The sequence below is a fragment of the Fusarium solani genome (genome assembly GCF_023522795.1).
Source record: "Fusarium solani strain SB1 chromosome Unknown bctg00000007, whole genome shotgun sequence".
Classification (NCBI taxonomy): Eukaryota; Fungi; Ascomycota; class Sordariomycetes; order Hypocreales; family Nectriaceae; genus Fusarium; species Fusarium solani.
The window spans coordinates 2,067,535-2,092,643 of NW_027072150.1; the positions used below are offsets into that span (position 1 = coordinate 2,067,535).

The 25,109-nt window shown below is 51.2% G+C and overlaps 12 protein-coding genes across 12 annotated transcripts; 7 read left to right on the forward strand and 5 right to left on the reverse strand.

Annotated features, from left to right (window-relative positions):
• Positions 1 to 385: 385 nt before the first annotated feature.
• Positions 386 to 1,474, reverse strand: MRS44_011568 (uncharacterized protein; the record flags this gene model as incomplete). The annotated part of the gene is made up of 1 exon (XM_046280971.2): positions 386 to 1,474. The coding sequence occupies one exon, from the start codon at positions 1,472 to 1,474 to the stop codon at positions 386 to 388; it is 1,089 nt and encodes a 362-aa protein (XP_046134717.1).
• An 835-nt stretch (positions 1,475 to 2,309) lies between these two features.
• Positions 2,310 to 4,794, forward strand: MRS44_011569 (uncharacterized protein; the record flags this gene model as incomplete). Its single annotated transcript, XM_065619781.1, has 6 exons — positions 2,310 to 2,817; positions 2,871 to 3,362; positions 3,409 to 3,601; positions 3,665 to 3,823; positions 3,882 to 4,339; positions 4,397 to 4,794. The coding sequence occupies 6 exons, from the start codon at positions 2,310 to 2,312 to the stop codon at positions 4,792 to 4,794; spliced, it is 2,208 nt and encodes a 735-aa protein (XP_065475853.1).
• Positions 4,795 to 4,857: 63 nt separating this feature from the next.
• Positions 4,858 to 5,827, reverse strand: MRS44_011570 (uncharacterized protein; the record flags this gene model as incomplete). The annotated part of the gene is made up of 5 exons (XM_046283961.2): positions 4,858 to 4,919; positions 4,970 to 5,098; positions 5,164 to 5,308; positions 5,365 to 5,748; positions 5,804 to 5,827. 5 exons carry the CDS (start codon positions 5,825 to 5,827, stop codon positions 4,858 to 4,860), a joined length of 744 nt encoding a protein of 247 aa, XP_046134715.1.
• An 851-nt stretch (positions 5,828 to 6,678) lies between these two features.
• Positions 6,679 to 9,084, forward strand: MRS44_011571 (uncharacterized protein; the record flags this gene model as incomplete). Its single annotated transcript, XM_046270771.2, has 2 exons — positions 6,679 to 6,850; positions 6,914 to 9,084. 2 exons carry the CDS (start codon positions 6,679 to 6,681, stop codon positions 9,082 to 9,084), a joined length of 2,343 nt encoding a protein of 780 aa, XP_046134714.1.
• Positions 9,085 to 9,641: 557 nt separating this feature from the next.
• On the forward strand, positions 9,642 to 11,025 carry MRS44_011572 (uncharacterized protein; the record flags this gene model as incomplete). The annotated part of the gene is made up of 2 exons (XM_065619782.1): positions 9,642 to 9,776; positions 9,835 to 11,025. The coding sequence occupies 2 exons, from the start codon at positions 9,642 to 9,644 to the stop codon at positions 11,023 to 11,025; spliced, it is 1,326 nt and encodes a 441-aa protein (XP_065475854.1).
• A 129-nt stretch (positions 11,026 to 11,154) lies between these two features.
• Positions 11,155 to 12,458, reverse strand: MRS44_011573 (uncharacterized protein; the record flags this gene model as incomplete). Its single annotated transcript, XM_046273671.2, has 4 exons — positions 11,155 to 11,263; positions 11,408 to 11,569; positions 11,622 to 11,784; positions 11,843 to 12,458. The coding sequence occupies 4 exons, from the start codon at positions 12,456 to 12,458 to the stop codon at positions 11,155 to 11,157; spliced, it is 1,050 nt and encodes a 349-aa protein (XP_046134712.2).
• A 771-nt stretch (positions 12,459 to 13,229) lies between these two features.
• MRS44_011574 (uncharacterized protein) lies at positions 13,230 to 14,921 on the reverse strand (the record flags this gene model as incomplete). The annotated part of the gene is made up of 1 exon (XM_046270709.2): positions 13,230 to 14,921. One exon carries the CDS (start codon positions 14,919 to 14,921, stop codon positions 13,230 to 13,232), a length of 1,692 nt encoding a protein of 563 aa, XP_046134711.2.
• A 582-nt stretch (positions 14,922 to 15,503) lies between these two features.
• MRS44_011575 (uncharacterized protein) lies at positions 15,504 to 16,893 on the forward strand (the record flags this gene model as incomplete). Its single annotated transcript, XM_046270722.1, has 2 exons — positions 15,504 to 15,960; positions 16,019 to 16,893. 2 exons carry the CDS (start codon positions 15,504 to 15,506, stop codon positions 16,891 to 16,893), a joined length of 1,332 nt encoding a protein of 443 aa, XP_046134710.1.
• A 384-nt stretch (positions 16,894 to 17,277) lies between these two features.
• Positions 17,278 to 17,834, reverse strand: MRS44_011576 (uncharacterized protein; the record flags this gene model as incomplete). Its single annotated transcript, XM_046280970.1, has 3 exons — positions 17,278 to 17,322; positions 17,373 to 17,596; positions 17,651 to 17,834. 3 exons carry the CDS (start codon positions 17,832 to 17,834, stop codon positions 17,278 to 17,280), a joined length of 453 nt encoding a protein of 150 aa, XP_046134709.1.
• A 962-nt stretch (positions 17,835 to 18,796) lies between these two features.
• On the forward strand, positions 18,797 to 20,209 carry MRS44_011577 (uncharacterized protein; the record flags this gene model as incomplete). The annotated part of the gene is made up of 1 exon (XM_046278383.2): positions 18,797 to 20,209. The coding sequence occupies one exon, from the start codon at positions 18,797 to 18,799 to the stop codon at positions 20,207 to 20,209; it is 1,413 nt and encodes a 470-aa protein (XP_046134708.2).
• Positions 20,210 to 21,279: 1,070 nt separating this feature from the next.
• Positions 21,280 to 22,587, forward strand: MRS44_011578 (uncharacterized protein; the record flags this gene model as incomplete). The annotated part of the gene is made up of 1 exon (XM_046283329.1): positions 21,280 to 22,587. The coding sequence occupies one exon, from the start codon at positions 21,280 to 21,282 to the stop codon at positions 22,585 to 22,587; it is 1,308 nt and encodes a 435-aa protein (XP_046134707.1).
• A 528-nt stretch (positions 22,588 to 23,115) lies between these two features.
• Positions 23,116 to 25,028, forward strand: MRS44_011579 (uncharacterized protein; the record flags this gene model as incomplete). Its single annotated transcript, XM_046268975.2, has 3 exons — positions 23,116 to 23,391; positions 23,443 to 23,688; positions 23,739 to 25,028. The coding sequence occupies 3 exons, from the start codon at positions 23,116 to 23,118 to the stop codon at positions 25,026 to 25,028; spliced, it is 1,812 nt and encodes a 603-aa protein (XP_046134706.1).
• Positions 25,029 to 25,109: the final 81 nt, after the last annotated feature.

A 25,109-nucleotide genomic window follows, 5' to 3' on the forward strand; every position in this document is an offset into this window, starting at 1 on the left:
CGTTGGAAGAGCTACAGGATATGGGAGGTCGGATCGTAGCAGGCCCGATATACATGGCACAGTATTCAAAAGTGTTAAATTTGGTCAATCTGTCCTTTGCGCATTTGGCAATACATGATCAACTGATGGGATCTCCCCCTCAAGTGTCGGCCGTAACAGGACGAAAGAAAGGTCTACCTACACGACGAGGGCAACATACAATGGTGAGATGAGCCGTACTCAACAGCGGTCATTGTAAATAAACGAGTTAAAGGTTACGGGAACTAAACTATCAATTGCAGAACAAGTATCTGTCTAGTCTATAAATATGGATGTCTAACGACGGGCGGCCTCTACCCCTACGGCTTAATATACAGCCCAAATGCCCTAATCTCCCAGCACCGCATCATTGATCTTTAGCCTCCTCGGCGAAGGGGTAATCTATGTAACCCTCATCGCTTTGTGCGTACATGGTCTTTGGATCGAATGGCGCAAACCCCATACCGTTCTTCGCTTTAAAGACCAGGTCGGGGTTGGAGATGTACGGACGGCCAAATGCCACCACAACATCGTGGTCCGCATAATCTACATCCACCGCCTTCTTGGCGGAAGCGGCATCGTAATTCCCGGCCACGAGAACAGGGCTCGCATCGCCATAGGCGTTCAAGATGAACTTGATCTCCTCGTCGTTGGTTTGTCGAGCGTCGGACTCGCACGCGTGGAGGTAGGCCAGCTTGAAGTCGGCCAGCCTGCGCACAAGGTCCGAGGATTGCGGAACAGGGTCGTCCATGCGCATGCCTTGGTACTTGCTCCAGGGGCTTAGCCGGATTGCGGTGCGCTCGCTTCCAACTGCGTCGACAACGGCGCGGGTGACCTCGACGGCAAAGCGGGATCTGTTCTCGATGCTTCCACCCCAGCTATCCGTCCGTTTGTTGGATACGTCTTGGATGAACTGGTCGACTAGGTATCCGTTGGCGCCATGAATCTCGACTCCGTCGAAACCAGCAATGATGGCGTTCCTTGCTGCAGCTGCAAAGTCGGAAATGGCGTCCCGAATGCCATCCTCGGTCAGAGGGGTTGGGTAGTGCATATCATCGCTAAAGGCGCTCTTCATGGGCACATCGCTGCTGGAAACCAGCTGGTGTCCTCCCTTCTCCAGGAACTGAGGGTTTGCGGCGCGACCCAGTGCCCAGAGCTGTAGAAAGATGTATGATCCTTTGGCGTGCACAGCTTTGGTGACTTCCCTCCAGGCGTCGATCTGAGACTGGTTGTAAATGCCTGGGACGTTGGCATAACCACCGTGTCGGGGACTAATAACGGTGGCTTCGGTGATGACGAGGGAGCCGGGGGACGAGGCACGCTGCTTGTAGTACTCCTTTACAGAGGGCAGAGGAACGTGATTCTCGCTTGCTCGGAGGCGGGTCATTGGGGCCATGGCGATGCGCTGGGAGAGGGACATGGCCCCGACCTTAAGGGGGGTGAAGAGTTTCGTCATGTTGCAAGGGAAGGGAGTGCTGATTTAAGACTTGCAGTGGAAGTGTTGGATGTTGGAATTGTCTCTCGACGCCGAATCCAACCTCAAACCATGATCAAAGGTTCATCTATATACAGCGTCGATTGGCGAGCTCGTTTACTCGTCCGTTCCAGGATGGTGGCGTGGTAGGGTCCCTATGTCCCCGATGCCAGATGGCCATAACAAGTCACAACAAGGCCGATAACTGCATTTGTCATGTCGGTCTTCCATGATGGTCCAGGCGAGAACCGATATAGAACGCCATGGCCACGCCTCCATCATGGCCCCGTTGCTTAGTTGGAGAAGCGCCTCAGAGTGTTCGTGGCGGTGGAGTCGCTTACAAAAGTCCGCAAGTCATATGGCGGATCTGTTTAGATTACCATGTGGGCTTTTCTCAGTCAATGCTATCTGGTTGGTTCCCTGACTCGGTCAGCTAATGAGAGGAATCTTGCCGTGCATGTTCCCTTGGACACTCGGAGAATGCCAAGACCGCCGATGGTTTGACGCTACCGGGGACATAAGATATCTCCGCATCCACCAATTGTGATGATATAATCAGTGTACAGGCAAATCTCTAGGGTAGCACCAGCCACTTGTCACGGGATCGGAGTCGCGCCAGGAGATAAACGCGAACATTCAGGACTGCTAGACGCCTTAATGTGGCCCAGCAGGCTCCGTACAGTCCCTACGTGCCTACAGCAGTCATTGCCGGTTTGCTTTCATTAGGGGCTCTTCCCATCTACCATGACTAATCCTCCTCCATCCAGCGTCGCGACCCCACCTCAACTTGACTCGATCTCATCCATCACCACCAAAGATGGACAATCCTGAATCAACCAATGCGAGCCAGGAGCCCAGAATCACCAGAAAGAGAAAACGGACTGCTCATGCTTGCGAGCCTTGCAGGCAGCGCAAATCCCGCTGCGATGGGTCGCGTCCAGTCTGTGACCTCTGTGACGAGCACGGCGTTGAATGTTACTATCGAGACTCGGTAGCAATGCCTGCGCCCAAGGTGGACCATCACGCCGTAGCACAGCTTGACACTAGACTCAGAGATATGGAACGTCTGCTCCATAGACTGGTTCCAGCTTCTTCTCGGGAACCAATCCCCTCTCCCTCGTCCTTGGCCCAGAACGATGGCCCAGACGAAGGAACTCACCCAAGTTCTGTCGACACGCAGGGCCGTGATGCCATCCCCCAGGACGAGACCCGCGTGGAGCTAACGTCGGGTCTCGACAAGTCGGTGTGGCCTACTGACACTGGCGACAGCGTCGATGGCATGGCATCAATCACTTTCCAGGGCGAGACTTGCTCGGGCGTCTTTGGTACGAGAAGTGAAGGCCAGATTCGTCAATGGCCAACGCTAATTCATGTCAAGGTCCTACATCCAACCCTGCCTTTCTCCAAAAGATCATTATCGCACAGCGCATCATTCTTGGACAAGGACAGAACCGTACGCCAAGCCTGAATACCTTTCAAGCTGCCGCCACACTCGATATCTCACGGCCTGCTTCTCCGCCGCTCGCATCGACGGGCCTACAAAGTCCTCCTGTAGTAAACCCTCACGTTCTCCCCTCTCATCATGATGTCTTGCAAATGGTGGATACGTTTTTTGATAACACGGGGAAATTCTTTCCGTACCTCTACAAGCCTTACATCCTCCGCAGCTTCGCCGACATGCGCAGAACTAGCTTTCAGAACGTTGAGCGATCCCAGCTTTGCATCTTGAATCTGCTAATGGCCTTCGCTACGACTCACTGCCCTTCAGACTTGCCGGCGTCAGCCAGGGCAGAGAGGGGCGATGTTTTCCTGCAGCGAGCACTGCTACTGATCCCGGATATTAAGCCAGCAGCAGGCAATCTTGAACCAAGTACGTACCTTTATCCAGGTGTGGATTGTGCTGACGATGCACACAGTACAGGCGCTGTTGATGGCAACCCAATATATCCAGGGGACTCAGAGATCGTCCCAGACGTGGGATATACTTGGCAGGCTCATACATGCGGCCTTTCAAGTAGGCCTGTACCAACCAGTCAGCCAAGCTCACTATACTCCTCTCGAGGCTGAACTTCGAAAACGAGCCTGGTGGATGTGCTTTATCATGGATAGGTAACGTAACGCCTTGACTTTGCCAGTGATTGGGAAGGTTAATGATGACTAACCCAATGGCAGAATGTGCAGCATGACCTACGGTCGTCCACAACTCATGCCCAATGCATACATGGTGATGGACTTACCGACCGATGTTGAGCTTGAGACACTTGCCGGTAACCTTCCGGATAACTTGGCTGCTTCTGCCGCGCCAACACCGAGTCTCTTGGTCTACACATCGTAAGAGCCATGGTATAGAGACAATTGTGAAACGATAGACTAACATGTGTGTTGACAGTCGACTGTATCTCATTCTCGGCAAGGCCATAGAGTCCGTCTACGACAACAACATATCTTGCCCAGCCCAAACAACAAGCCTGCATCAGATGCTGACCAAGGTTCTGGAGGTAGATCAGAACCTGATCAACTGGCGTCAGCAACTTCCTCCAGGGCTCTCCCAGGTCACTGCGTCAGAGCTCAGTCATTTGCAGGCCGTGGGAGAAACACAGACATACCGATTCCGCACCATCCTCACCGTGAGATATCTGAATGTGCGGACTCTTCTACACAGAGCCGTCTTGTCGCGGCTTTTGGAGTCGCCGTCACGCCAGGCCCATCAAGAAGATCTGATATTCAACATGAGTGTCAGCAGCATGGAGACTTGTGTCGATGCAGCTTTGGAGTCAATTGGTATCATCTCCCACGCTACTCACCAGCAGTATTTGTTACCGATATGGTGGTACTCGGTCTATTTCAGTAGGTTGTCCTGCCCTACAAACGGTTCGTGTCAAGATTCATCCTGACATCTCATAGCTTTCACTGCTGCCCTGGCCATCTACGGCAGCATCCTCGTCATCAACAGAGGCGATACCCAAACTCATCGATTCGCCCCCGCAGACCTTGTGCAAGCCTTGCAGACAGCGCTCCAAGTCCTGGAGCAGCTTGGTGGCGAGACGCACCAGGCATTGCGGTGCAAGAAGATTGTGCATCGTTTACTTCAAGTTTCTCTCGCGCTATACACCCCAGTCCCAAACGCCCAACGACAGGGCGGAACATGTGAAAATGATCAGGTCCAGTTGATTCCCCCGGAAGAAAATTTGGAACAACTTAACGGGGGATTCCTGAGGGGCCTCGATTCAGACATGGTGCTGGATCTGAGCAACTTTGCAGATGGTTTGGGGTCCTTGATACCAGACATGTTTCCCCTGTAACAAAGTGCGGTCCTCTTTCCATCAAAAGGACTGATGCTTGCTTCAACACTCTGCAACACCCCTTTACGCAACCCAGCCACCGTCCACACTATACACGGAACCGGTAACAAAGCTAGCTTCGTCGCCTATCAACAAGTCAGAACCGCTGGAAGGCAGTGGGCTCGGTGATGCATACTTAGCAGGAATTCAATCACGTGCGCAACCTCTGACGGATCGGCCTTTCGGTCTAGGGCTTGATGAGCTGTCGTTAGACTTGCACCAATGGACTTTTCCATATCCTTCACCATAGGCGTATCGATTGTTCCTGTTTTCACTCATTAGCACTACCACGTAACACTCAATTCATCTCTGGTCATCTGCTGGACTCACCAGGAGCAACACAGTTCACTCTCACGTTCTTGGACCCCATTTCCTTGGCTGCCGTCTTGCTCAAGCCGATGACCGCGTGCTTGCTTGCACAATAAGCTCCCATGCCAACTAGCCCCTGAAGACCGCCGGCGCTCGTGATGTTGACCTAGGGAGCTTTTAGTCAGATGGACACCAACCATTAATCGACATGTGTGGGCTTACCAGTGACCCTCCAGCGCCCATCGCGGACAAAGCAGCCCTAGTGCAATTAAAAGCCCCTGTAGCATTGACTCCCATAACCTGATCCCAAATGTCATCAGTCTCATCAACGATGTATCTATGCGGGCCGCAGAAACCCGCAACATTCACGCATCCGTCGAGTCCACCAAACCGCTTGACTGTGTCCTGGATCCAGGCATTGACGGCGCTGCTGGACCTGACGTCGACAGCAGCAATGATGTGTCGTTTACTGTCTCCCCCGAGTGAAGAACGGGCCGCTTCTAACCGTGGTAAGCTCAAGTCGGCAAGAGAGAGCAAAGCTCCGCGACGTGCAAGCAGCTTTGCTGTGGCCAAGCCGATGCCGCTCGCTGCACCGGTTATTGCGACCTATCGCCGATGATCAGCCATAAGTGAAATCACAGTATTGTATGAGATTATTTACCCTTTTCCCAGCAAGGCTAGCCATCGTGTTCTAGTTTGAGATAAAGAGTGTGAGGAACCGTTGATCCGCAAGCTGGAATGATATTTATAGTTGTATGCATTTGGTTGTTTATCGTATATCCGTAACGATAGCAGCTCCGCCGGAATTCTTCCCCTGCCATATCGAGCTTTCCGGGGATACCGGAACGGACGTCCAACATGAATTGCTCTGTTTGACTGGCTGGGCTGACGGGAACATCTGTCGTGCAGGCCCAAGGCGGGCAGAAAAGAGACGATGATCCAAGAGCTAGTTAATCTTGTCAACTGCTTTGAATTTATCCCCCTTCTTCAATGCCTCAGGCTGAGCCCGTCTAGGCTACTGATAGAATGAATCACCGGCTCGTAAGTCCAAGTTCCCCGTGACGAAAACTGCTTCTGGTACGTCTAAGCATTCAGCATTGGTGACATCCTTCGACATCCTATATTAATTAACTACGTTGCTCCTGATTCTTGTTCAGTATCTAGGGATGTCTAACAGAGTCTATGAGAAGTTACAAAATATTGGTCAGTCATAAATATACTTTGCGACAACCATGTACTTCGCGAGTGCTGGATCAAGCCGCGGATGGTACCGCAATCCTACATAGCAGTGCCATTCATGAACCTGGTAGCCATATCTGTGAAGGTTCTAGTTCATGGGAGGCTGGAATTGTCATAGTCGTCTTGCAGCTTGAGGGCAATGTCCTTGGCCGGACCTCGCGGGGACTCGGGGGGAGATAACGGGGGTCGCGGCCTTGACGTACTGAGCCCCGACGAGGAAAATGCTCTCCCGTGACTCCGGCTTTCTGATCAACACACACTGATACCCCGGATTCTGCACTCCAGATGCTCATCAAGATGGACCCGCAAATACCAGTAGTGATGGAAGATTCCATCAGGGGTGTGAGTCCCCGCGGCACGTCGACCGAGAAGGAGACCAGCATCGAACGGCCCAAGAAGCGTCAAAAAGTCAGCGCAGCTTGCGATCGGTGTAGAAGCAAGAAGACAAAATGTGACGGAGTTCGACCAGGTACAATCATCTCCCCGAAAGTGTTGAACGATTAACTGACTGATGCTTCTCGGAGCGCTCTAGTGTGTAGCCCTTGTCGAAGGCGACAGCAGACCTCGACCACCTGCACCTGGGGTTCTCGAAAAGTTCGAGGAGGTAGCACATCACGGGAATACCTGTTCAGACTGGAGCAAAGGCTACAAGAGCTTGAAAATGAACGACGGACATTGCAAACATCAGCCCGGGATGACATGTCTCCAAACGTCTCGGAAGAACGGGTCGACGGCGACGACGACGGCGACGATGACGAGCAGAATAACGCCATGCTGGGGTTGATGCAAGAGGAGAAAGGCCGGAGACTACCGACACATAGCAATTCGAGTGTCAGCAGCTTCATGAGCCACATCAGAAACGTGCTCGATCACCACCTGGCCTCTCGTGCTACCAGTGCCGAACCCAGCCAGACGGCCAGCATGACCCAACCTCAACTAGCCACGAGCTCAACTGACCAGCTCGCTCATGTGGACGTGGTTCTGCCTCCACGCCGAACCGCTGACCATCTTTTTGACGTCTACTGGAGATGCATTGATCCGTTGTATCCATTCCTGGATCGGCATCAAATGGAGTCAATGTATCAATGCTTGTGGGCCGGGGAGAATCTTGGCGAAGACACAAAGATGTTCATCTGCCTCCTCAACGTGGTGTTCAGTCTGAGCTGCAACCTGAACCCCCGGATGGAGCCGGAGGAAAGGGGCACAAATGCGGCCGTCTTCTACCGACGCAGTCAAGAACTCCTGGATTTCTCCGACCTCCAGAATCGCTCAGTCCTGACCGTACAGTGCTTTCTTTTATCTGGGCAATATTTGCAAAGCACCAGCAAGTCACAGCAATGCTGGATGTCGATTGGTCTGGCCATTCGAGTAGCCCAGAGCATCGGCCTGGATTTGGTAGCGACAAGCGCCGAGGCACCCACCACAACTATCAGGGAGACGATGCGCAAGGTCTGGCACGGCTGCATCCTCATGGATAGGACTCTTTCCATGACATTCGGCCGGCCACTGATGATAACCCCAGAGGCGGCGACAGCAGTTCCCATGCCGCTGGTACATAATTATGAGGGTTTTTGCAGCTGCCACTCTATTGCATCCAGCTGTGATGCCACACATGACCGCGACCTGCACTTCTTCACCGAAGCCCTCGAGCTATATGAACTCATGGGTGAGGCGCTGCTCACAGTATACGACGCCTCGGCTGTTGGCGAGTCAGTCAAAATTGACGAGTATTCCATGTACTTTGGCAGCAAGGCGGCCAAGATCATTGGCCAGGTTTGTGAAGTCGACGACAAGCTCCAGCGTTGGCAAAGGCGTCTCCCTATTCATCTTCGCAACGACCCAGATGCTCCCAAGTCGATCATCCACAAGCGCCAGAGCCATATCCTGTTTCTTCGTTTCCACCACACTCGCATTCTACTTTTGCGTCCCATTCTGTCACGGCTCTGCGCTAGACAGGACTACGAGCCCGCAGGCTTCTCAGAGACGTTGCCCTGGAAGATTGCTCTTCACTCATCTGTAAGCTGTGTGAGGGCAGCCTTGGAAACTGTCGAGTTCTACGAGTCTAGCATTGGAAACCGCAGGGTCCAAGACTGTGAGGACTTGCTGCCTGCCTGGTGGTATAGCACCTTTTACATCTACAGCGCCGCTACAATTCTCGTGGCCGCACAGTTGCACCATGCACTGACGGCGGAAGTTGGAACAAACAGGATTATTGATGCATGCCGAGTCAGCATCAAACTGCTCACATCGTTCCAGAGGTTCGGGGATCATGCGATGAGATGCGCCACCGCCATCGGCTTACTTCTCGAGCACGTCCAAAGAAAACAAAAAGGGCGAACACGACAGAAGAAGGAGCGGCAACGAGACGAGTTGGAACAAGTCAAGTTCCAAGCAGATAGGGGCGAACTCGACGAGAAATGTGAGCATCTGGTGAATCAAGGAGTATCACAAGCCAACCCGGCAAAGCAGCCTGTACATGGTTTTGGAACCAGTGTAGATTGTTTAGGGCATGCCGCTGCTTCGATTAACCCCGGGAATGATGGGTCTTCGGACTTTGATTTGGCAATACATGGTAACGAGCTAAATGGTTTGACAATGCTTGATGGGCTAATGGCGATCGATTTTGAGGGCTTCAACTGCAAACTGGATTTTGACGATCTTTCTTGGCTGAATAGCATACCCGCACAACTGTACGAGAACTAGGGATAATAATCACAGCCGGCCTACATTATTATTACTATGAAAGAAAATCTCAAAATGGCCTCCATGCGAAAATAAGAAGATGTATTGAACAAGAAATGCTCGCCGATTGGGATAATCATTGCACTCATTTCAAGACCTAGACTAGCAGTATCTCAAGCCAGCGTGGAGGAGACGATCCAGCGGCACGATGAGGTTGACTCGTGTATCGACGTGCCCCTCAATTTCGGTGGGTTTATGTATATCGGCACCATCATACCTTGGTCCGTGACGTGGGTCGCAACTACAGTCGTCAAAGAATTGGGCCATGACTTTAACTGGGACGGAAGAGAAGGTTCAAGTTCTCGGAAACAAATGGTTCCGAGGCTTCGGATACTGCTTCTCATTAGGTGCCTCGGGCTGTAGCGGCGTCGGCTGTGTTCCAGCCCCGGAGAGCGTGTACGGTTTGCCTTGGATGGATGCGGACCTCAAGCCTTGCTCAGACAGAGATATATTGCAGGTCATGCCCATGCAGACAACCCCAAAAGACCAGATTAGATATCACTAATATCATCTACAACATGTGCGACAGTCACAAACTGAAGTTGCGAATGATCATCATTGGCGCTGGGCTGGGAGGTCTTGGGGCCGCCATCGGGCTCGCACGCAAGGGACACCATGTCATGGTACTTGAAGCTGCATCCGCTCTATCAGAGGTACGTCTAATACTCATCTCTGGTCAGGGTCCCTGGTTAAATGAAACTGGATTATTAGGTTGGTGCTGGCATTCAGATCCCCCCAAATAGCTCTCGAGTCCTGGAGGCATACGACCTTGCTTCCAAGTTCCTCGAAAAGGTCGTGTGGCCTCGGGGGTTTGCATTCCGCAGATATGCCACTGGAGACATCTTGGGGACCACGCCATTGCATCCTCAACTCTCAGAGACCTACGGATTCCCGTATTGGTTGATTCACCGAGCCGACTTCCAGTCCATCCTCTTTCATGCCGCCAAGGAAGCTGGCGTCGACGTCAGACTCGCGTCTCCCGTGCAGTCCGTTGATGTTGACCTACCAAGTATAACGCTTCTCAGCGGCGAGACTCTGACGGCGGACCTCGTCATCGGGGCGGATGGAATTCGATCCAGGACACGGGCTGCGCTTCTAGGCGATAGGAACATGCAGCCCAACGACGCTGCAAACTGTTCTTACCGTGCCACTGTGCCTGCTGGAGCCATGAATGCGGATCCCCAAGTCTCGCATCTAATGACGGATGTCAACGCTAATTGTTGGATTGGGCCAGATCATCACATAATGGCCTACCCAATCCGCCAAGGGGCCATGTACAACATGGTTCTCTCACATCCAGGGGGTGTCGCTGCAGCCGGAAAATGGAACGAACCTGGGAACCTGCAAGAGATGCAGGAGCATTACAAGGACTTTGACCCTATTATTCGAAGAGTCGTCAGCAAGGTGACCAGCTGTCTCAACTGGAAGATCGCCGACCTCCCTGAGCTTCCAACCTGGACGAATGGAAAGGTTGTCCTCCTGGGAGATGCAGCCCACGCAATGGTCCCCTTTCTGGCGCAGGGAGCTGCCCAAGCCATTGAGGATGGTGCCTGCCTCGCAGAATGCCTCGACCGTGTCAAGAGTCTCTCGGATCTACCAGAATACCTTGAAGCTTACGAAGAGATCCGCAAGCCTCGCGCAGAGCGCGTTCAGAAGGGAACCAGGGATAGCAGCTTGATCTGGCACATGCATGACGGCCCGGAACAGGAGGTTCGGGATAAGGCATTCTCCTACATGGACTTGGATACTAGGGACGAACAGTTTGAGGAGGAACTCGAAAAGGCGAACCCAAATAGTCTGAGTGGGAAGAAGTTTCAGCAATGGCTGTTTGGTTATGACGTCTTTTCAGCGACCAATGCTGTGCTGGATCAGTTGAGTCCTAACGATCGGAGCAAGATTTAGATTTGGGATAGAATAACTTGACTGCTTCGTTGTTGGAGAAAATCCGGCACTTTCAAGGCCATTGAATCATCCTTACATGGCGATGTTGATCTCAAGATTATGCACTCGAGGGGTGGACAGGACACTGCGTCAGGTATCGGAGTCGAAAGAAGCTACGTGTAGAAAGTAGGCCGATTGATACGCTTGGGCCTTGTACAATATGGTGGCCAGAAGGAGAATGAAACAGTAGAGTTCTAAGCTAAGACAAGGTCATAACATCGTCGGTACAAAATGTGCATATTCTAGAACCTATTACACGTCTTTTTACGGAAATAACTCAATGGGGATATACAATGATTGTGTATTTTTTATTTGGGGCCGAAAATGTCTCAACACAGCTTACACCCTCTCTGTCACAGGGTTGCTATAAACAGCAGGGAGCTGATCTAATGGGACACGCCACATAAACTCCTCAATTGTCAAGGCCTTGACGTCGGGGTACTTTAAGTTCTGAAGGTACGGTCCCACGTAGGTCTGCTCGTTTATCATGTAGTACTGGTAGAACCTACTTGCTAGGTCAGCTATGTATTCAGGCATGATAGTCGATTTTAACCTACATGGCCATGTATTCGTTTGGGTGGCTCGACGGCTGATTTCGTACACCCCACATCTTCTCATAGAGTTGCTTTGCAGAGCCCTTTATTACGACATTAGCCTTGACGCCATAGACCCTCTCATATGCCAGGGCAATGTCGTCCATGGACTTGGTGTCCCCCACAACTAAAAACTGGTTAATACTAAGCACCTAGAGGGCTTAAACACTAGAGTATGTACTCACAGCGCTGAATGCCAACTGCCTCCTTGTCAAGAACGACCTGTGCCGTGAACTCGGCCGCGTTTCCATAAGACGTGGTTTCGAACAGAACGCCTGGTTCGCCCCAATGCGAGAAGGTTTGTGTGCCAGAGTCGTAGATGCCAAAGTAAGGGCTGAAAAGAGTCTCGAGAAAAGCGCCAATGAGAACATGAACTCCTTTCACGAACTCCTTGGTGCCCAAGTATGCCTTGACATGCTTCATGGGATCTTTGGGGAAGAGCTGCCCGAACTCAAGCTTGGTATAATCCAGACACCAGTCGCTTGCCAAGTAGCGAGGGACCTTTTCATCCTCGCATGCGTCAATGAGGATCTTCTGGCCTTCGATCATCAGATCATCGTCTCCCAAGTAGCAGCAGACGACAATGTCGCAGCCCCTGACAAAGTTGGCGACGTGGTCTCGATCGTACGCACCGCCTTCCACAATCTCGACTTGAGAAGAAGAAGAGATGTTTTGGGCTAGCTTGGCTTTGTTTCGACAAAAACCACGGACCGAGACTTGTTGGTTGGTATCGAGAAGTTTGGAAGTTAGCAGCTGACCAAACTGGCCAGTGATGCCCGCAACTCCAACAAGGATGGTCATATTGGGTCAAAGAAAAGCGCTCAGAGTAGTTGTAGTTTCGGAAAGATAATCGGAATTGTTAGTAAGAAGTGAGGACCTTTGGTCCTGAGAGGCAGGCATTTTATCGTGTGCCACCGGGGGTGTTCCGGCTTCTGCACTCGCATACCTCCGGAAATGCCGGGCCCAGTCTGCATGATAGGCAAGCTCCATCCTTCTCCGCATGAATAATCAATTCCACGACCAGCGTGGCTGATCGGGGGTAGTTAGGAAGCTAAAACTGATCCTTCCCCCCTTCAACAGGGGAACCATAATTGTCGGCCCGGCAATTTCACTGTCCTTGATTGCAAGTTACAGTAATAATCTGACGCGTTCTGTTCAATTGGCATGGTTGCAACTGCCCCATCCAGTTTGCAAGTGTGGCCAAACAGACTTAGCTATGGTTGCATCATGTAGGACTCCATCGCGTTCAACCTGTTGATATACATAGAATCATAGGTGAATTACATGACCACGGCAGTATTAGCTAAAACCATCACGTCTTCCTAATCATGTTCTTTGTTCATGTGCCTAATGGCCCCCATGGAAACTTCACTAGGGTGAGCCAACGACCTTCTTCTCATTATCAATCATACACATCTCATCTTAGTTCTTCGAGTAGAAACAGCCATAGATTTTCCCTCTACTGTCAAGCATTGAAGTTGAGCATCAAGTGATCCTAAGTTAAGGCCTATAAATTCTAACTTTGTGTAACTAGCCTCACGCACAAGGCCCAGATGAGAACAGCGTCTTAGCCTAGTCAATAACAGGAAGAACCAAATACGACTCGTAGAAAGGACCCGTGTAGATGTAATGCTTTCCCTGGTTAACAGTCCGCTCATGGAACTGCACCACATCAGGCGTAGAGTGTCGGAAACAGTCGTTACCCTGAATCTTGACTCTCAACGTCTCGCCGGAGCGGAACAGTGTCGACGTAGGGAGGATCTCAATGTCGACTGGAACAATTTCATCGGGGCGGAGAAGCAGGCGACGCGTATGGGGGTGCCAGGGCCTATCCGTGGTGCTGCGATTGATGACGAGTTCTCGGTGGCTCACACGAAGCCAGCCGAGGCCAAGAGGCCCATCGTCAACCATGGAGAAAGCCACAAATGGGGCCACCTTGCCGTCGGATCCAATCTTGTCCAGTTGCACAAACAAGTCCATGTCATCTCCCTTCTCAGTGGAAACCCAGAGCCTCAGTCGCATGCCTCCAGTGAGCTCCGTGTCCTTGGTGAACTTGTGCGTAAAGTGTGCACAGTTGTCTTGCACATTGGACTCGTAAGAGACAACTGATGTCTTTTGGGGTCCACCCGGCCCAAGCCGCATCGACTCCGAGTCAAGATAGTACTTGGTGTAGTTGGTGCGAGCCAGAGGCCACTCGTTCTCGCCTCGGAACGTTCCCTGCCATGCCCGGTCCCGGACTTCCATCCTCACCCTAGGAAAGCTGTCGATCTCGCTCTGCTCTCCCTTCAGATACTTCTTGAAGAAGGCTTCTTGACGGGAAACGCTTTCCTCCTCGAAAAAGTAGCGCCACTTCTTCCGACCGTGGATCTCAAGCCACTTGTCCTTGGAACTGACCCCTGTCCAGCCGTTGAGGCATCCGCGGGTGTGCATGCCGTGGTCACCCCAGTCAATGACGGCATATACAGGGGCTGTGATGTTGGAAAGGGTTTCGTACTTATCCTTGGAACGGTGGTAGTCGTCGTAGAGCGGATGTTCTTCGTGATTCTTGATCCAGTCCTCCACCAAGTTGGGGCCACAACGGCAGGACCACATAGTAAAGTGCATAAACTTGGTCTCTGGGATACCTCCGTGGTGACTATAGTCCCGATAGAGGTCCGTAAAGCCTTCCCAGGGCATGAAGCAGGCGAGATGTGGGGGCTTTGTTGCAGCGATGCCCCATTGAATGATGGCGAGGTACGAAACTCCCACCATGCCAACCTTGCCATTGGACCAAGGTTGTGTGCCCAGCCATTCGATCAAGTCATGGCCATCCTGGCTTTCCTGCTTGCTAAAGACCTCGAGGTTGCCCTCGGACCCCCATGATCCACGGCTATCGCCGTTGACGACGATGTAGCCCTTCTTGGTCCAAGTGATGGGGTCGACTCCTTCCCAGACTGCATACTTGGAGACCCAACCGTCGGGAACTCCAGCGCCAGGAAAGATGGCAAAGGTCTTAGGCCCATGCTTGCCGTAGGGACTCATTGTGAGGATGACGGGAAGCTTGCCCTTTGCGCCTTCAGGTCGGAAGATGTCGGCATATATCTTGACGCCATCGCGCATGGGGACAGGGACATCCCAGGTGATTTCCATGCCATCCGCAATCTCGGTCTGATTCGTTCGAAGGCCAGGATGTTTGCCTTCCTTGGGATCGAGTCCCTTTCTCCAATAGAAGGGCTGAACACCCAACAAGTTGAGATTGTTGATGTCTTTGATGGCTTCGGACATGATGAAGGTGAATAATGTGCTTTTTTTTTCGACTGTGAAGACTCTTTGAGTTGAAATGTTTGATGAACAGAAGCTTACGATTCACTCGACATTTATTATACTTGGCCACGGCCAGCAGTTCTTCTCCGGATCGGCACTTTTCGGCCGACACTTTAGCTGCAAAAGTTGAGTCTCTTCTCTATGAACCACCATCACACTTGGCTCGGAAGCAAACCTTCGGACGGCTGACTATGCTACAGCCCGAGTATTGTGAGCCTATCGGATCATCAATACACCTATTGGCAGCTCTAACATGCCCGCAAAAGTTCTAAAATGCTCGGCATGATATCTACCCCCTATCTCCCCGCCGCTCCGTGGGTGGAGACTGCCCCATCATCGATGACCGGATCACAGCCGGGTCTGATATCCGACCCCACGGGGAAAACAAGATGTGACGCTACTGGGGTTGGGGGATATTATAGTAATAATCATTGCTAGAGATAAAAAGATGCTCGGGACAAGCCAGGCAGCCGAAATCCCCAGTATCTAGTACAAGTTTCTCAACTTGTTCGACATCCCCATCTCATTGACAAATCTACGACCATGGCTGGTGCATCAACAGTTGAAATCTCTCAGGATAACGTGGGAGTATTCCACGTCCCCCGTGTCCCTTATGAAACAATCAAGACTGCCAACGAGCTGCTTCAAGCAAACCATGAACAACACCACGTCTTTTTCAACGACCGAGGATTTCACAACCATATCACCCATTACATCCTGACGCAAGCTGCCTTGGGAGCTACGCCTACGCAGATGCATCGAGCCTACACTCAGGAGAAGTCACTTCAGCGTCCGCAGCATCCTCTAGACGAGAAAGTGGTCAACAGGCTTGGAGATGAGGATTATTTCCTCACTTGTTTGTCTCGTCCCGAGAATTATCACAACTTCTTGCGATTTTTTGAGCGTCGACTTGCTCAGCATGGGATTGGCCCTGTTGTTCATGAATATCTCTTCTCGCGCTCGCAGATCGCTGAAGAGCTGCTCTCGCGAATGTTTGCAAGTACGTACTCTTGATTGTCCATGGATTGAATGGTTTTAACTAATCTTGAATACTGTAGGCTTCTTACATCCCGTGATTCACTTCGGCTTCGGGCTCGAGTTTAATCAGCCAGCCATCATTGCAGAAGGCCTTGCCCAAAGTGCCGTCCACCAGCCTGAAGTTGGAAAGTTCTTCAAAGGCATTCAAGCCGCCGATGAATATTTGAAGAACAAGCCAAGCCGACCCATGATAGATCTCATTCGAGAGATAGAACAGAACGATGCAATCCGCTCGGCCGCCTGTTGGGGAGATGGGAGTTGGATCGACGACAACCCACTTGCCAATGCCCCAACGGAGTTGTGGAAGATTGCCGCACAATGGCGAGTCTCTCCACAGGAACTGAAGCTCAAGACAGCTGAGATGATCAATGTTTGTACATTTTATACGGCCGCTGCTCAACGGCCTGAGAAGCAGCACAAGCTCGACTTCTTCCTCATCCACAACGTTAACTGCTCCATCTTCTTTTCGGCACTCGTTGAGAAAGATTGGATGTCTCTTGAAGACAAAGCTCGACTGCTGGAATGGAAAGGCCGCTTTGACATTGTCGCCTACGCCGCCAGAGGCAGCCCCCGGCTACACATCCACGAAGTTGTCAACTATCGACCCAAGAAACCAGAGATGGGCTGGGAGCAACTGTTTAAGCGTGTCAACGCCTTTCTAGACGACTCCCATGTAACCAAGCTTCTCCGGGCCCTGGCCAACGGCGAAAGGGTGTCCCGGGAATATGAGGAGAGATCGGACTTTCCAATGAAACAGAGCATGTTTCTCAAGACAGCACACATCACTCTAGATTCAACTGAGGAGGCATTGTATCCGGACAGATGGGTCAAGGGTGCTGGGTTTGAGCAGCAATGGGCCAAGTTTGGGGACAGAGCTTGTAGCAATACTGCCTAATATTCCATCGTTAGGTGATCTAGCATAGGAAAATTGGTTTCTTTGAACGGATTTTGTTGAATGTGATTCGAACCAGCCTTCTGCCACTATTAAGTGATTATCTTGGCGTTTCTTCCGCACAGCAGAACGATATTGGGATACTTGTCAATAAGTGTAGGCTCGGTAGCTGGCCCATTTTCAGTATGAAGAGAGATATAGAAGGTGATACAAAGGTAATGGAAAACCCTACTGCTATGATAACATGTCGAGAATCCAGAATAGTCACATCCCTAGTCCCAAAACCTGGGCCTAAGGGATGGCTATTTGGCAAATGTATCTTCTGCACTAGAATAAAAGCCTCAATCTCATTTCAACTATTTCTATCGCCGCAGACATAGCAATACCCTAGAGCGCACTCTTGGCCAACGTGTTGGTCAACACCTGGGGGTCCTATGTCTCATTAACGCAAGGTCGCCTGGATCGAGATGCTTGGGACTCACCAAGTACAGCGTCAGTCGCTCAATAACATGCCTACCGCTCACTTCTTTCAGGTGAAAGTGGGCAGCACTCTTGTCCTGAATGATAGATCCGTCGGGGCAAGTCATTTCGTAGTTTGTCAGAATGATCAGCTCTCGTCCGGCTGGATCGTATGTGTAAGCCTTTAAGGGCTGGTGCTTCAGTCCTGGAAAGGACTTCCAAAAGTTGGTGATGTGTTTCTCGGTGGCTTTCTATTCAGTCACCTTATGACAGCAGAGTGGAGGACCGAAGCGAAACATACCAGCATGACCTTTGAATACATGGCCAAACGCCCGAAACTCCCCATCCGGAGCAAACGTCTCGCTCCAAGCTTTGCCCTCCTCGGGCGTGGTCCCGTCGAGAAGTTGATAAAAGTCATCAAAGAACTCTCGCTCCGAGGCCGTGATGTGGCTCGGCCAAGCAATAGCGGATTGGTTTTGGGACATTGTGCAAGAAGTTTCAGGCTAAGCGGAAGGATAGGAAAATAACTGGGGCGATTGAGAATCAGTAGTGATCAAGACAGAGAATGGGCTGCTCGCCATCCAAAGATATACTCGCAGCGTACAAGGCGTCTTGGCACATGGCCAGACTCCCCAGGTTCACGCCGGATCTGGAGCCGAGATTGTGGAACTGACGTAACCCCACGGGGCCCCGGATTTTCTCCAGACTCTCGGATCAGGACCTTCATTAGCTTCCGAGGACTTAACGGTATTGAAGGGGGGTGGGATACCTGCCCCAGCTATGGGCTCCACAAGATCCGGAGAGCTCTTCCACTTGTGGAAGTGCCCATGAATTCGGCTGCGAGATTAAACATCGGAAGAAAACGGAGTGAGTCAAGTCATGGACCCGCGGAGAACGTAGTGTCTGTTTCAGGCTGGTGGATGCGTTCGGCCAGGCAGTTGTCCTATCTCCCCCCGCTCGGCCTTATCCGCGACCCGAGGTGTTGTGAAGGATTTCATCATAGTATATTAGTTGCAACGAACTTGGCTAATCTGGTAGCATGTAAATCGGTAAACTACTTCACATTAACCGGCAGGTTATCATTCATCATTCATCAAATGGCCAATCTGTCAGCAATCCCTGTTGCAATCATTGGCGGTGGCCCTGTAGGGCTCACTGCCTCCATGCTTCTATCTCTCAGAGGCATTCGGCATGTTCTCTTTGAACGACATTCCGGAACATCAATTCATCCCAAGGCCTGCGGCATCAACCAGCGCACCAACGAAGTCTTTCGCATTTTGGGTATCGAGCAAGATGTCTACGCCGCTTGTGCCCCCCGGAAATCAGCGGACGCTTGGCCTGGTACACCAACCTTGGGCCAGACGGGAGGGAGATCTTCTCTCGTGAGGCTTGGGGTCAGGGACAATATGCAGAAGAGTATGCATCACACAGCCCCAGCCAATTCCGGATGCTCCCTCAGATCCGTCTTGAGCCGATTCTCAAGCGCCGCGCCATCGAGCTCAATCCAGACGGTATCAGGCACAGGACTGAGGTGACATCCTTGAAAGAGAGAGACGATGGCACTGTCGTTCTTAAGATCCATGATCTCGAAAAGGACGAACAAGATGAGATAGTGGCCCGCTTCGTCATCTGCGCAGATGGAGGTCGCAGCTTCACAGAGAAACTTGGTGTCGAGTGGACTGGCCAGAAGGACATCTTCAACATGGTGACGGCACACTTCCGGGCACCTCTTCGATCACGTCACCCGGATCCGAGAAACTTCATCACATGGTTCACAGATCCAAAAAGTGAAGGAAGTGTCAAGTCGGGCGCAATTTACCAGCTTGGGCCATGGCCAACCCCTGACGACGGGTCAGAGGAATGGGTTTTCCTGTGCAATCTATCAAGCAGCGATCCAACCTCTTTCACTGAAAAGACTATGGAAGAAAGGATTCGCAATGCCCTCAAAATCTCCGACATTCACATTGACATCATCACACTCAGCCACTGGAATGTGAACGCTATCAACGCCTCCAAGTACCGGGTCGGCCGTGTCTTCTTGGTAGGCGACGCTGCGCACAGGATCCCTCCGTGGGGCGCTCTCGGGATGAACACTGGTATCCAAGACGTCCAGAATCTAGTTTGGAAGCTTGAGCTAGCACTCGCCGATGAGAAGTATGACAGCCTGCTCGACAGCTACGATAGAGAGCGCCGACCCATCGGCGAGCGAGTCGGTCTCACCAGTCTCAAGAACCTTCGTATGCACCGCGAAGTCATGGACACGGCGCTGGGAATCAGTGATTCCAAGTCACTGGCGGACAATGAAGCTGCTCTGGAGATTTTGTTCAACCCAACGCATCCAGAGAATACAAGCAAGCAGCAAGCAGTCAAGAACGCTGCCAAGGTCCTGGACACAGAATTCAAAGCATCTGGCTCAGAGGTTGGTTGGTTCTATCCTTCCGCTGATATTAACAATGAGGGTGGGAAACGTCACGGCGGGCAACTCTTGGAGGATGGAACATATGATCAGACAGTCTATCATACGTCCACCATTCCGGGACACCACCTACCGCATTGTTGGGTAGAAAAGCAAGGCAAGAGGGTAGCGATCCGCGATCTCGTGCCCTTGAGTAAGCTGCTGCTTCTTGCACAGACCCCCGGATGGGATGTGTTTGAAAATAGCCTCGTACAGGTGGAGATGATAGGATCAGCTGGCTGGAAGGACGTCTTTGGTGACTGGCAGACACAGTGTGGTCTTGACAAGCACGGAGCTGTCCTGGTTCGGCCTGATGGTATTGTCGCATGGCGTGGGGCGAAAATGAGTGACTTGCTAGAAGTGTGGCCAACGTTGCTGGATAGGGTGTTGTATGTAGGTCACTGATGGCCTCTTTGTGGATGACAATGATTCTTATCTCTTGTGCAATACTGAATGAAGAGTTGAAGACACAAAAAATCAGAGAATATGTATACAGAGAATGGTACAATATCACGCTTATCATGGATAAATGACTGACAATCCAAGATATCACCCTTCGGCTGGAAGGTACATTATACAGATGGCGTAGCTATTTGTCTTCTGCTCATCAATGGTATGTTTAGAGAGGGCATTGAGTCACGACAGCAGAAGACGCATTTACCAATACATACCGGCATTAAACTCAACACCGTAGGCCACGGAAATCATACTTACCCTAGCTATAGGCCTTGAAGAGGAGATGCTGTATCATTATTCAACTTTACCTTAATAAACCACCACCTATTAGAATATCACTTCATATTAAACACTTCATGAGTTTAGCTAGCAACCCTACTTTCCTTGCCCCACAGATCATTTGGCGTGGGGGGGATAACAGCCTCAGTCTTGGCAAAACGCCCATCAGACGACAGGAATCTAGTTGTTCGGGGGGCCACATGGTCTGGACCCTAGATCCTCGCGGCCAGAAACTCAGACAAGACCATCTGGCGTGTGACAACAGAAAAGAACCTGGACTCATCTCATGATACGTCCGTGATTGCTAAGACTTTCACGCCTCTACATATTCTCCTCACTATCAGTCTGAAAGTAGGAGCGCCACGAGCGGCTGAGCGAGCATGGCATTCCTCAGCAGTTGTCATAATATTTCTCAATGTGCACGAGGTTAGTAAACTATGAACTCTTACTCGACGCCACAGAGTTCCGCACATTCCGTCCGACATATATGGCGGCAATATCCTTCCGGCTGACGAATTTGAGATGGAATGCCACTGATTGGTGTCTAGCTGTGGCATCCTAGTCGTAAGCCTTCAGCCCGTTGCCTGCAAGCCACCGACGGCCGACCAGAGTTACGATTGTACAACAGGAGGTGCAACTGTTCTATTTAACTGGCATTCATGCCGCTCCTTCATAGTTGGATTCCCCGTCACCATCACAATACACAATCGACTTTCTATGGCCCATCTTTTTCGTCCAAAATGAGTCCCTCTATGCCTATCGCTCCCAGCGTCTCCATCGAGATCCCACAGAACTTTGCGTTCGGACCAACTGTCCTCGACCCCATCGAGCAACCCATCGAAAACGGCACCGATGGCACCAATGGCGACAAAAAGGAACATACCCACCTCGTCACTGGCGCTGTAGCCGAACCAGTGACATCGTTGGATGTTTTGGCGAATTTTAAAGGAACCTTTCGAGGGTTTGGTTTCAACACCATCTTTCGGCCCAACAGCAAGGCCACTCCGACTCCGTTGCCAGTGGAATCGACAGATGCCAACGATGACAATGTGCTGCAACTCAATCTCACAAGTGAGACCATGACGTTTGGAAATGAACTTGGCAACGTTCCCAATCGCGGTTTGGGCCAACAAGCAGACATCATGCTCAACGGCGTGCCATACACTCAGACCATCCTTGACGCCATGCCCTCAGATGTCCTCTCACCTTGCAAGCCACCCGTCATTCATTTTGAGCCTGGCCTGTGGATGCGAGTTCCCGAGAGCGCCACCATGCCTAATCTCGCTGCCTCTTTCACTAGAATGGCATCCATCCCTCACGGCACCACCATCAACGCCCAGTGTTTCGGGCCAGCCACGACTCACAAGGGTCCACCTGTGATTCCTTCTGTAGGAATTACACCCGTTTTTCTTCCTACTGGAGAAGATCAAACCTTTGCCAGTCAAACCGCTTCAGACCAAGTGTCCCGTCGCCTCCCCCAGGACCTTACCCCTTTCATGAAAGATGGAACCATCACTCAGGAGATCCTTGACGACCCAAACACTGTTTTGAGGAACGCAAACAAGGGAAAGAATATTGTAGAGCATACCACATTTACCGTCACCACGGCGTCTGAGCCTCCTAACCTTGGCGGAGGGACCAGCAACATTGGCTTCAACATCGGCGCCGACGATGGAAAGGTGTTTCCTGCCACCCCTAAGGAGAGAAGTGGGAATGCGAACGCGACCAAGATGACTGCTCAGTACTGGATCTCCAAGGTGCGCGCAGAGATCCGTCTTCTGCCGTGCATGGAAAAGGGCGATTTGGTCTCCCCCGTTTCCAACGGCCCCAGGGATATTGTTCCCCAGTTCGTTATAGACCGACACCATGTCGTCACGGCTCCCAAGACTATCACTGTCGAGTACACGCAGATCCAGTACTCGCAGTTTGTGGCTCTTGACTTCAACGGCCTCGGCTGGCCGCACGTCAGCGTCGCTACTCTTGCACCGACCAAGCACTTCAACGGTCCCAAGCTCAAGCATGTAGTCGTGAGGGAGGAGACTTACTAATTCACCATGGACGGCCATGATGGAGGCAGTGTGCCATAGACAAGACTGAGATCTGAGCTGGGCAATGCGAAAATGCAGGGGTTGATTTGAAGCTAATGCTTAGTCCAATTCTTGAATTCAACGGAAAATTTCATATGTGTTATAGAACAAGGCCTTTTTCATCTTCATGAGCCTTCCTTTCTTCCCGGGCTTGAAATGATTGTTTAGGTCTCCCGCTGACCATGACACCTATCAAGAACTTGAAATCAGCTGCCGATCACCTGACTTCGTGATCCTTGACAAATGCATCCGTGCCATGTGCTTTGATTCTTAAACCCCTTTGAGGATGAAGGCCGATGACCATTCCCATAGAGGTTAGTGCTGACGATTTTTGCTTTCATCCTTGAGACTGATGTTATCTCTACAACCTCTTCCTCCTCAACCATTTTCTCCTTTTTGTTATCGCAATAGACAGTCACAATGAGTAGCGCCATAGCTATTATTTATTGCTAGTTATTCTCACCGTCAGCTCCAAATGCAACAACAATCATGGCCTCCAACATCTACACACCCCTGAGCGACGACGCAACAAGCATTCGAATTGTCCGTCTTGCACCATCAAATACCTCCGATCATATCTCTGTCACAGCCCAGCTCATTGAAACGAGCTGGAATGAGTGCAGTTATGAAGCCCTCAGCTACTGCTGGGGAAGGCACTACAGGACCAAGACCATTCTCCTGAATGGGCAGCAGGTCAAAGTGACAGCAGACTTGCACGATGCGTTGGAACAATTTTGTCTCGAGGGTGAGACCAGGTCTCTTTGGGTAAGCTTACCTGTGGCTGTATCGATTGATGGCTAATGTTTGATGGTCAAGATTGATGCGATATGCATCAACCAGCATGATCCTGACGAGAAGAGTGTTCAGGTGCAGAGAATGCAGGATATCTATCGCAATGCCAAACAAGTTCTCGTCTGGATAGGCAAAGAAAAGGATCACACTGGATTGGCGTTTGAACAGATCCAACGACTTCTGGCCTGTCACGATCCTGATGCCGAAAAAGAAATTTGGAACGAACCGGGGGAATGGATTGCATGCCTCAACGAGATGATCAAAAGACCGGTAAGAAGAGAAAAACCTTTATATCAGCCTATGCTAATGGCCTTGGACAGTACTGGTCTCGAGCGTGGACAGTCCAAGAAGTCGTTCTTGCTGGGAATGCGATCTTGTGCTGCGGCTCTTATACCATTCCCTTCTTCGACTTTGCCCACCTCTTGATCCGACAAACAACCCGGCACTGGCTTCAAGTCAATTATGCCTTGGCAAGCTACCTCGAGCAAGTATTCGAGATGCGAAATCCGTCCTATCAAGATCCGCCAATAGGTCTCTTTGGACTTGCATACAAACTTCGCCTTCGCCAGTGCACTGTTCCCTATGACAGGATATACGCTTTTCTGGGGTTGATAAAGTCTGGAAAGCTGGAAGAGCTGCCAATCGATTATAAAATGAATCGTGACAAGCTATGGATGGCCTTTGCTAAAGCAACCATGGCCAAGTACAAGACACTTCTCCCCTTAGCTCTTGCTGAGAGTAGGTACACGGAAGCCCGTTGGTGCTACGATTGGGACACGGAATTCTTCGAACCAAATCATTCCGTGCACGGCATAGTTCCCTTTTGGACAGGGGGCCTAGACAGTCCTGATTTTTATCCGTTGCAACGAGCTCGTCACTCGGCATCTGACGGGCTTGAAGCACGTATACGAGTCGACCTTGAGGCACCATCCGTCATCTCGGCTCAAGGCTTTACCGTCAGCAAGGTTGTCAAGGTCGGTACATGCGTGAACTCGTGGTTCATTAGCTTTGGGCGACCGAATTACGTCGAGCTATTCGAGGAGTGGGAGTCAGTCGTCGGAGGTCCGTGGAAAGATCCAGAGATGTCGAAGAGATTTTCGCAGACAATCACGGGAGGCGCTTGGGAGACCGAACCAGCTGATTGGAGGTTTTGGAATACCAAGAATTACTCGGAAAAGGTGTGGACGTGGTCTTGGTGGAGCCATTTCACCTCGGAAGATGAATCCTTCACCGGCTACAACATGAGTCGTCACACGGAACCTGAGCCTACAGAGCTTCACGCGCAATACTGCCGCATCCGGGACGATGCTTGCGAGGAACGCAGAATCTTCCTGCTCGAGAACGGTGACTTCGGTCTTGGACACGAGAACACCCAAGTTGGTGATCTAGTTGTAGTTCTTCTCGGCAGCCAAGTTCCTTTCGTGTTGCATAAAAGAGATCACGGTGGTATTGGATGGCTGGCAGACGTAGAAAACAAATGGGACCTTTACAAGTCGACGTGGGGGGTCGTTGGGCAGGCTTATGTGCACAGTCTAATGAAGTACGATGGTGACCTAGAGCAGGATATAAAGGATGAGAAGGTTGTTTTGGAGGAGTATCTACTTGATTAGATTGCACAAGGAAGGTTATGGGATCTCGAACACTAGCTGTGAGAATATCATGAGCCCAATTGTCATTATCAACACAAAGAA